Source organism: Triticum aestivum, chromosome 3A (assembly GCF_018294505.1).
Source record: "Triticum aestivum cultivar Chinese Spring chromosome 3A, IWGSC CS RefSeq v2.1, whole genome shotgun sequence".
Classification (NCBI taxonomy): domain Eukaryota; kingdom Viridiplantae; phylum Streptophyta; class Magnoliopsida; order Poales; family Poaceae; genus Triticum; species Triticum aestivum.
The window spans coordinates 47,869,960-47,880,880 of record NC_057800.1 but is presented as its reverse complement, the minus strand read 5'-3'; the positions used below and the strand labels follow the sequence as shown (position 1 = coordinate 47,880,880).

Here is a 10,921-nt window from a genome sequence, read left to right as displayed (position 1 = left end):
ATTAGAAAATGAAAAAATTCTACAACAGTTGTCATATTCCTAGTCATCACCCAAAAATCTTGTGTGCAAAAGAAGTGGCATTAAAAAAATGCCACCTCTCAATATTAAAAAGGGCATCCTCTTAAATAATGAAAATGACATCCTCGCAATAATAAAAGTGCATTCCTATTATAAATAAACATGACATGCTCTTGTTAATACAATTGCCATGCCAGTAAAATAAAAAATGCCACCCTCTCACTACTAAAAATGCCATCATTTAATGTAAAAATGCCATCATCGAAATAATAAAAATGTCATCATACTATTAAATAAGTGCCATGCTCTTATTAACAAAACCGCCTTGCCACTAAAAATAAAAATGCCATCCTCTCAATAATAAAAATGTCATCCTCTTAATAACGAAGTTGCCATCCTCTTATAATAAAAATGTCATTCTATTAATAATAAACTGCCCTGTGAGAAAGTAGTAAAAATCAAGATTTTCGAACAAATTAATAAACAAAGAGGCTTAAAAATGCCAAGTTATACATAAAAATTAGTTTTAACATGAATGTTCATGACCCCCTCTAGCCTGGTGACAAAAAGCCCAACAATCTGGCAAGAGGTCATGCCTTCGAAACCTACCTGGCTTCTGTTACACATTTTTGAAATAAAAAACAAGAGTTCGCCATGAATCGGCAGATAGCGAATGCCTCCATTTATTTGACATGGCAATGCCCCTGCGTTGAGAACCGTGTGAAGGTAGGGAGGCTGTTTGCCACAGTCGCCCACCCGAGGAAGGTTCGCCAGATAGCCTTTCCGTTTATTAAACATTGATTAAGACGTTGCACCCAATTGTTTTCATCATACTCCGGCAGGGCTACCGTCTTTCCTTGGATCGCTCACGGCCGTCAGCATCCCGTGGAAGACGTTCTCGCTGCCGCTTGACACTGGCGCCTGCAAGTCTTGCACTATCATCTGGCACACGGCTGACCACACAGTGCCCTTGAGCACATGACCCCTCCTCCGCAAAAACTCCCTCGCCTCTGCTTTGAGCTCGATGACCTCGCCATCGACCACTGTCTCGTCCTCGTACCGCACAACATTCGGCACGAGACTATGGTACACCCTTGGGCTCTGCACGGCAGCGAGAGGGTTCATCCCGAGGACGAAGTGGTTTAGGAAAACCTGTGTCACCGCCGCGATGATGTTGGTGCCGCCACTTGCGCCCACCACGCCAGCCAGCTGCCCATCCTTGAGGATGATCGTCGGTGTCATCGATGAGAGCGGCCGCTTTCCCCCCGCGATGAAGTTGGCCGGCGCCGGTGGGAGGTGGTGGGGGGTCGGGTACGATGACGGCACCGAAAAGTCGTCCATCTCGTTGTTGAGCACGATGCCGGTGGACGGCGAGAGGACCTGTGCGCCGAAGTAGTAGTTCACCGTCGTTGTCATCGCCACTGCATTCCGGTCGCCGTCCACCACGCACAGGTGGCTCGTGCCATTGTCACGCAGCTGGCTCCACCTGACACACGTACATAGAGTTTGTCATTTGAAAGGAAGCATGCGTATTGATGATGACCGACAGGGACATATTCGAACGGAGCACTTACTTTGGGAGGTAGTAGGCCGGAGGGAAAGTGGTGTTGTCGGCGATCCTTTGCCGGACCTTATCGGCGAACACCGGCGACAGCATCTTGGAGACGATCCCAGCGGCGTTGACGAAGCCAGGGTCGCCGAGGTTCATCCGGACGGCCAGCATGTGCTTAACCGCCTCGATCAGCCGGTGCACGCCTAAAAATCCTTTGAGAAAGTCCGCCGACTTGTACCCACCCAAGATGTTCAATACCTGCATGCACATCAAATCAACGTCATAACAATAATCGCTAAATGAATAAGCTCAACTGATCGAGCCATGGACTGCAAGGGACGTACCAGTGCCATTCCGACGGTGCCGCTGGACGGCGGCGGCATGCCAAGGAAGGTGAACCCCATGGCGTCGGCACGCAAGGCGGCGCTGGCCTCCACCCTATACCCGTTCAGATCATCCATCGTCACCACCCCTCCACCTCTCCTCACGTCCTCCACGAGCCTCTCCCCGACGGCGCCACCGTAGAGCACCGAGATGCCGTGCTCCGCCACGGCCTCCAGCGTGTCCGCGAGCGCCGGGTTGCGACAGAGTGCGCCGGCGCCCAGGACCTGCCCCTCCGGCGCGAACACGGCACGCAGGCCGGGGTCGGCAAGCACGTTGGCCTCCACTGCCTTGAGCGCGTTGGCGACGTAGGGCACGACGGTGTAGCCGTCGCGCGCGAGCTTGATCGCCGGCACGAAGAGGGAGTTCCACGGCAGACGCCCGTAGCTCGACCACGCGGCATGGAGGCCCGCGAGCTCCCCGGGGACGCCCATGGCAAGCGCGCCCTTGAACTTGGACATCGGGTCGGCGGCGTACATAGTCTGGTTTACATACAGGTTGTACATAAACAGTGCGGTTAACCACGAGCAAGTGAACAATCTATTACTCCCTCCTTTCCACAATATGTGGAGTATTATTTTCTTTAATTTCAACCTTTCTATGTTAGACTAAATTTATAAAAAATAATTGAAATTTACAGCACTAAGCAAATAAAAATATCAAGATATATTCCATATAACTAATATAATGGTACTAATTTATTGGTATTTTTTCTTATAAACTTGGATTTTTTTCCGGGTGATTATAAACTTGGTTTACTGGTCAAACCAATACAGGTTTGACTTTTCAATAAACAAACCTATATTTGAAAATTGTAGGAAGTATAATTAAAAACAAAATACATGGCTCTATTATTTATTTGTTTTAGATGCACCATGTTAATTCACAACATCAAAATTACTGTATTTTTTAACACAAGAAAATTACTGTATTACAGTAGTTAAATATACAATGCATGGTCACAAATTATCGGGCATCAAGATTCTTTTATTCAAGTGAAAATAAATAAGACCAAGAAATTCATACGGAACGTAAAATAAATATCTTTTTTCACTACATGTAACACATTTACTTTTACATTTCATTCAGAAGATCATCCAAAATCATTTCCTCACTCTTCAAAGTGGACCCTAATTAATATTGGACTTCACTACAGACCTGACGTCAGATTTTTGACCATGAAAAATCGAACATTTTTTATGGCAAATTATATTCGCAGAGGATCGCAAGTTTAGTTGGCGAGAACGACAAATCCGTCTCAGTTTATTTTTGGCCAGGAAATTGCCGTGCTTGAAATCTAAATTTGCAACCAATATAAAATAGCATGAAAAACGTCAGATTTGTCATGCCTAAAAATTTGACGTTAGATTTTTAACATTTTCGTTAATGTTTTGATCACATTGTATATAATTTAATTACTCGGTGCAATCGAAAAATTAATCGCCCACACCTATCAACACTCGCTCTGGCCTCCGCCGGTCGTGGTGTCGCCATCGAGTGCTCACCGACTATCTAATTTGAGCGACAGTGCAAACGAAATACCCCCTCACCCGCACCGGTCAACCCTCATCTTTGTCTGGGGGGAGCCGCATGGTCCCCATCCCCAGCGAGGTCATAGCGAGAGGTCACACAACGGTGTCCTTTCTCAGCCTTCAAACTACACACAAGCAGGAATTGACTGATCCAAAACTAAAATTCATGCAAGTGATATTTCGCAAATGCACGAGGAAAAATATATGGACACTTGGCCATCTCATATGATACTCCCTCCGTAAATTAATATAAGAGCGTTTGGATTACTATTTTAATTATCTAAACACTTTTATATTAGTTTACAGAGGGAGTAGTTGCTAAGTACACTTTACTTTTGAAATGGAGTCGGTGGACATCCACAAAGGCTAATGTTCTCTTACTTTAAATATTTTGAGATAATGTTCTCTTACTTCATGGTTATACGCATGAGACCATGTTAGTGCCTTTGTATTACTCGTGAGGCACGAGATGCGGCTTTTTCTATTGTTTCGACTGAGGCACGAGATCAATGATACAACTAATGGTATTAATCTACCCTTACAAGAGAATCTGAAGCCGAAATAGTGATGAAAAATACTGTCAACTCGATCAACTAAGGGGGTGTTTGTTTTCAGGGACTTTTTGGTGTAGGGACTAGAAAAAATCCCTCTTAGAGACTTTTTTACCAAACGGGAGGGACTTTTAGGGACTAAACTAGGCATTTGGGACTAAATGAAGAAGACTCTCAAGGAGAGTCTTTTTTGGGACTTTTTGAGACTTTTCTAACAATGTCCCTCCATACATTCAATGACCCGCCATCCCATCGTGTTGTTTGATTGTTATTTTTCTATATACTAGGGGCAATATGGTCATTTAATAACCTCGGACTAGGGACTTTTTAGTCTCTAGAAACAAATAGAAAGGAACTTTTTAGGTACTAGAGACTTTTTAATTGGGACTAGAAAAAATACTAGGACTTATGAATCAAACAGGGCCTAACATGCCGCTCATAATCATACTAACTAAATGTATTTTATCGCTGTTATTTGCTTTCACATACCACATGTCTAAGCCATCACTACGATTAGTGCGAGCTACGGTAGCAATACATTTGCCTAACGAACACTGGTTCTTAAAATATCGCCTAAATAGCGCGAGTGAAAATTGCAGAATAATACGGAGTGCCTGCCTGCTGGGTCCCACAAGTCATAGGTATAAGCGTAACCGACGCACTGAAGAAAAGAGGAACTGTTTTTCTTTTCTGTCTTGCAGCTCATAAGAGTTGGTATAAGCGTAACCGACGTACTAGGATAATATAACGTACCGGCGTGGCCGCGGCCGGCGCGGTCTCGCGGGCGTCGAAGGCGACGGCATCGCCGGAGGCCGCGTCCCTCACCACGATGAACGCGCCACCGCCGATGCCGCTCGACATTGGGTGCACCACGCCCAGGCAGAGCGCCGTCGCCACGGCTGCGTCCACCGCGTGCCCGCCGGCACGCAGCGCCGCGGCCCCCACCTCCGAGCACCGTCCGTCGTCGGCAGCCACCGCGCCCGCCCCGGACACCACCTCGTGCCGGCCCAGCCTCACACTACGGTCGGTCTCAGCGCCGGGGCCCAGGAGCAGCAGCAGGACGCCGGCCAGGGCGAGCAGGGCCACTGCGATGGCCAGCGCAGCGCAGGAACGGCGGCGCGGGGTCGCGTCCAGCGACACCGTCGTGTCGTCGCCGAGGAGCGGGCTCTGCAGGGCGCCTCGCGGTGCAGCCATGGCCGGAGCTTCCATGGATGGCCAACAGAGAAGGTGGCAGGGAGGAGCAGATTCTTCGGATGGTGAGATCTGACAGTGCTTGCTGCGGGAGTGCTCTGTTTAGCTGGAGTGATCCTTTTCATATACTATATTGCCAACTTTTCGCAAACAACTTGTAGGGAGCAGTTTCGCGACTTGTATTACTCTATTTATTTAAGCAAATTGCAATCTGTCTGGCATAGCTCCATCTCGTTTGCACAACTTGTGTGCACAGAAGAAGAAGAATGATCTATGCGTACTGGTTTGGCCCTGGCTAAATCTATCCAACTTGTAAGGAAGCTTAATTTGCGTCGTGACAATGGGGAAAGCAGCTGATGGGTATGATGTTTTTTTTTCTTCAGAAGGAGGACCCCGGCCTCTGCATTTAGACGATGCATGCAACCACTTTATTAATTATTCATAAAAGACCGTACAAAGAAATACAACAGTAAGTCTGAAGTCACCGTCTAGGCAACATCTGTCGCTACTTCTATCCAGTTGATAAAGGGATGTTGATAATCCGGGCCTAATACCATAGACCTCGCAGCCAAGCCTAACATTTAAGACCTGAGACCCCAACCCAGCCACTTGCCGGGTATGGGGCACACACCGGTCCGGCGCACTTTCAGAGGCCGTCGCCGTCAACTGCCACCACTCCATCTTCAAAGCTGTACTGACGCATCATCCTTGCCCGGTCTAGCTGCCGTCGACACCACCACGGCGCCCAACGTCACCACCTCCCTACGTGCGAACTGCTTAGCATGTCGCGGTCGTCGTCGGTACACCTCAGCACCATGCCGCAAAGTACCACCAGCCGACACAGTTTGAAGTTTTTGGAAGATCTGTCATGCGTAGCACCTGCCGACCAGGCATGACAAAAGCGTAACACATGTCAGCCAGGCATGACTTTACATCTCCACCGAAGCTCTGTGCAAGATGAAGCGGCTCCCACCTCCTACCTCTGACTTCCAACTCTGCTCCACATATGATGCTCCCCAGAGAGAAACGACACCGCAGTGCCGCCATCATCCAATCCGGAAAACCAGATCATAGGGTTTCCCCAGGAGCAGCACGAGTGGGTCGACAGCAGTTACAGACCGATGCCTTCATCAAGGTAACGGCGCAGAACGCCGCCATCATCCGCCATCGGCTCGGTTTTCACCGGGAACTATGTCTCCCCGACTCGCAGCCGGGACTAGATTACTGATCTCGAGATCCGATCATCCAGTCTCAGGTTGACCACCTCCGACGTAGGAGATGACCACCACCGCCACAATCCTCGTGATGCGATGCAGACCCGGAGTGCTTCAGCAAGCCGTCGCTGAATCCGATGAGATGCCAGTTTGAGGACATAACAGCAGCCGCTCGCCTAGATCCAAAGGTCCTAGATCGAGCCTGGGTCGCGCCCCGGCCGCCGCTGCCGCCATCTCGTACTACTCCCGCCGGCTGCCACCAAGCCCCCCGTCGCGCCCCGGCCGCCGCTGCCCGCCATCCTCGTCAGGAGGAAGATCCAAATTAGGCCGCCGCCGCCTCAGATCTCAGGACGCCAGAGGAGGTCCTCCGCCGCCGCGCCACGGGGCCTTCGCCCAACGACATTGCCAGCGGCGGCGGAGGGAGGGGGATGCACGGGGAGTCGAGGGAAGGTCGAGAGGTGGCCGCCATCCGGCCATTCGGTCTACCGCCTGCCACGGCAATGGCCACAAGAGGGTCAAACGGTAGCACATGAGGATCAGCGTCAGGCCCGTACGTCTCCTTCAATTTTTTGGTGTAGTTCTCTCCATCTGACCGGGCTTTAGAGCTGATCCAGTCCCTCTCCGGGTGGAGAGGGTCCTTGTCCTTGTCGTCTTTGGTATGTTTGATGGTCCATGCCTCGAAGTAAGTGATATCCTTGTCAGTGTCTTCTTTCTGCAAAAGAAAGCGATCCAAACAATCAAGGGAATGCTCACAAATGAAAGAGAACATGATGAAAAGGATGTGGTTGCCTACATGTTTTGAGATGACACCTGAGATGGTGAGGTTGCCTTGACGGTGTCCTCGACCCCCCATCAACTTACGCCGTTCAGATATTACTTTGTGTTCATCCTGCCACCCTGGATCTGTCCACCGTTCGACGATTTTCTCCCAGCACGGACGTTTCTCAGTGCAGCACCGAGGAATCACTTGTAAATTAAACAAATACATCTTAGTAAGGATTCTAATTTTGTGGTAATGTAGGGAATATCAAGCATCCATCGTCACTTGCCTTGAAGTAATTGTCCCGTGAAAGATGCGTCCATCGAGCCTCCTGTTTGGAAATCCTATGGTTGAGATAGTCCGCGTGATACTTGACCACTAACCGGACGCGCTCCTCATAGTGCATGTCGTGGACTAGTTTCTTGGCAATATTCTCGACCACCACATTTGCACGATCTTTCTGACCCTTAACACATGTATAGAAATCCTACAAACATGCATACATGTGAGAAGGGTTAAATCATGACTATGGCAAATTTAAACCTTTTGGTATTGACATTTAGGTGTTTGAAAGGACTTACCCAGAAATCGTTGACCACTCGCATGGCTCTGTTATCATAAACCCTCTGACGCATATCCAGGAAATCCGGTGCAAGTTTGTAGTGATCCCATGACCAAGCTGGCTCAATGATACCGTTCGGCAAAGTGACCAGTCCAGGATAATTTAACCTACAAAGACCCCCAATGATGCCACTCGGCGACCGTGGTAGACGCCTCTCACCACCTTTTACTAAGCTCCTGCATTTCGAAGAGTGAAGTCATATTATATGTGAGGAAATGACAAAAGGTACAATTTATATGGGATGAGTCGAGATAACCACTTACTTCTCTCCCATTGGTTTAATCAACACGTCTCTATGCACATATGGACGTCTTGGAAGCTTTGAAGGACCACACAGCCACACTTTCCCTCCGGAAGTAGTGATGATAGTCGAACCGCTCTATTGCGAACCGCTCACCTCGTGGTGCTCTGTCACCTGTGAGGGTCCATACCCACCCTCAGAAACCCGACGAACAACCAGCCTCCTCTCGGCGGCGGCGTCCTCCACCACCTCCTCCTCCTCATCCTCCACCACCTCCTCCGCAAAATCCTCCTCGTCCTCCTCCTCACACGCCTCATCCCAATCCTCTGTTTCCTCCTCCTGAGCACGATGAAGCACTGCATCAGAGGGTCGAGGAGAAGAAAGAGGTGCTCTACTCCGGGCTGCTTTACGTACTCCTCCTCCTGCCTCACATACTCCCCCTCCTCGTCCCCCTCTTCGTCCGCCTCCTCCTCCTGCCTCACCTACTCCCCCTCCTCGTCCGCCTCCTCATCCTGCCACACCTACTCCCCTCCTCGTCCACCTCCTCCTACCTCACCTACTCCCCCTCCTCGTCCCCCTCCTCGTCCGCCTCCTCCTCCTGCTTCACCTAATCCCCCTCCTCGTCCACCTCCTTGTCCGCCTCCTCCTCCTCCCCCGCGTGGTACTCAACCTTGTTTCGCACGTTTTGTCGGACGGGTGTCTAGATCCACCAATCCTTTGGCCTTCTTGGTGGTTGTGGCAACCGATGAAGGAGTGGCCACCGCTTCCACCGGTCGAGCAAGTTGATCATTGTACAGATCATTCACTTTTTTCAAACTTTCCTTTGGAGTCTTCTTGCTACCTGTCATGTTTCAATCACCTGATACGAAGAAGAACAAACCAGTTAGTACAAATGATACAATTTGATGTAAATACAATAAATATATCACATATGAAGAATAAATGGAATTGTCACAATAATACATATAGTTGTTACGCACACAAATACATAGAGTTGTTGCACACACGAATACATAGAGTTGTTACACACACGAATACATAGAGTTGTGACACACATACATAGAGTTCTCACACGATTACATGGAGTTGTTAGAAATAAGGGTTAATATTAGGTGCAACATTTGGATCAGGGCTTTCATCATCGCACACCATCATCTTCCTTTGCATCATCTTCGTCTTCGTCAGTGTCTGCTTCTTGAAAGAAATCTCCCTCGTATGTGTTAGGGTTTATATGGTAATCGTCCTTGTTTGGGGTAGGTACCTTGATACGCGGGGTACCTTGTACACGACATCCCACTTCAAGAGATTGATATATTCCGTAGATGTGCACGCGTATGGGAGAAAAAACACTTGTGTAGCCTGTTGAGCCATAATATAGACATCATTTCCTGCATATTTTGATGCTCGTTCAACTTCGACAAAGCCAATACTAGGGGTTCGTCTCACTTTCTCAGGATTGAGCCAGCTGCATCTGAATACGATGGGCTTCACTCCTTGTAAACCACAATACTACAACTCATAAATTTCTTCGATGGTTCCATAGTAGTGACGTCCATCTGTCCCTAGACAATAGACCACACTATTTATTGACCTTCGGTTGGGCCTCTCACGCGTGTGTTTATCAGTGTGGAGGCGATACCCATTCATGTCGTAAGCCTTAAATGACTTGGCCTCGTATTCAAAACCTTTGGCTACTTCTCTCACTTTGGCATCCATATCAACCTCCTGGTATGCCTACAAGATTAATAGGAGATTGTCTGGTTCATTAGTGGAAGCATTACAGGCAAGTAAGATCAACTTGAAGTAACATAAAGTTAGAAAAGTTACTTTTCTTGAGAACCAAGAAATGAAACCGCCATCAGCATTGGTATCTTCAAGAAGGTCTGCTGATTTTTCGTCGCTAGGAGGCCGTGGTAGCTTCCAGAATTTGTTCTGGAATTCCCTAGCAATAGGAAGAATTCGAGTTAGAACTCAAGACTAGTGAGTAGTTGTCAATAAAGGTGTTCTACACTTACTTTATGTACGGTTTCACTTCTTCCATGTTGGTCAAGACATAGATCATAATAGTCGACCACTCAGTAGGTGAAAAGTTCTTGCGCTTCGGTCCACTTGCTTTGCCACCTTGGCCTTCGAAGAGGCTAAGGTCGGAAACATTACTGGTGGGTTCTTCATTGTAACGAGGAGCTGGATTTAACCTAGTCTGAATACTGTCATGATAGTACTTTGTCGTGGTCGTGGCCACCTCCTCGTTCAGGTATGCCTCGGCTATGGAGGCTTCAATGCGGGCTTTATTCTTACATTTCCCATGAAGATGCTTGAACTCCCGTTCAGGTGCATACTACCATCGGAACTGCACATGTCCTCCCATTCTAGCCTCATACGCGAGATGTAAGATCATATGTTGCATCGGATTAAAGAAACCTAGCGGAAATATCATCTCTAACTTGCATAGCAACTCAGGTGCTTGTTCCTCCAACTTTGCAACCACTTCATAATCTATTTCTTTGGCACAAAGCTGGCAGAAGAAGTAGCTCAACTCCGCCAGCACTCGCCAAATATCCTCTCTGACATACCCTCGAATCATCACAGGCATTATCCGCTCAAGCCATACATGGTAGTCATGACTCTTGAGGCCTCCTATTCGCTTTGTAGCCATATTCACTCCCCTCATGATATTAGCTGCATATCAATCAGGGAAGTACAAATTGTTCACAATCCATTGGAGAATTTCCTTCCTTTGGGTCATTGAAGGGGTGAAAGGGGCTGGTGGCTTCTTCCAAGAATTACCTTTTGCACGAGGCACCAAATTTAATTTTGGCCTGTTGCATAGTTTGGCTTGATCGATCCTAGCCTGAATGT

The 10,921-nt window shown here is 48.3% G+C and overlaps 1 protein-coding gene across 1 annotated transcript; it reads right to left on the bottom strand.

The window, feature by feature from the left end:
- Positions 1-518: 518 nt before the first annotated feature.
- Positions 519-6,393, bottom strand: LOC123056738 (glutathione hydrolase 3). The gene is made up of 5 exons (XM_044480026.1): positions 6,345-6,393; positions 4,788-5,323; positions 1,915-2,433; positions 1,593-1,828; positions 519-1,504 (listed from the first exon to the last, which is right to left on the bottom strand). Exons 1-5 carry the CDS (start codon positions 6,391-6,393, stop codon positions 847-849), a joined length of 1,998 nt encoding a protein of 665 aa, XP_044335961.1. The 3' UTR covers positions 519-846.
- Positions 6,394-10,921: the final 4,528 nt, after the last annotated feature.

Excerpts from the sequence above, each read along its gene's own strand:
- LOC123056738 (XM_044480026.1), bottom strand. The coding sequence starts at position 6,393 with ATGGCGGATGATGGCGGCGTTCTGCGCCGTTACCTTGATGAAGGCATC. Across the intron at positions 5,324-6,344 it reads TTACCTTGATGAAGGCATCG|AGCACTCCCGCAGCAAGCAC; the intron begins GTCTGTAACTGC and ends CCAGCTAAACAG. Across the intron at positions 1,829-1,914 it reads GCACCGTCGGAATGGCACTG|GTATTGAACATCTTGGGTGG; the intron begins GTACGTCCCTTG and ends ATGTGCATGCAG.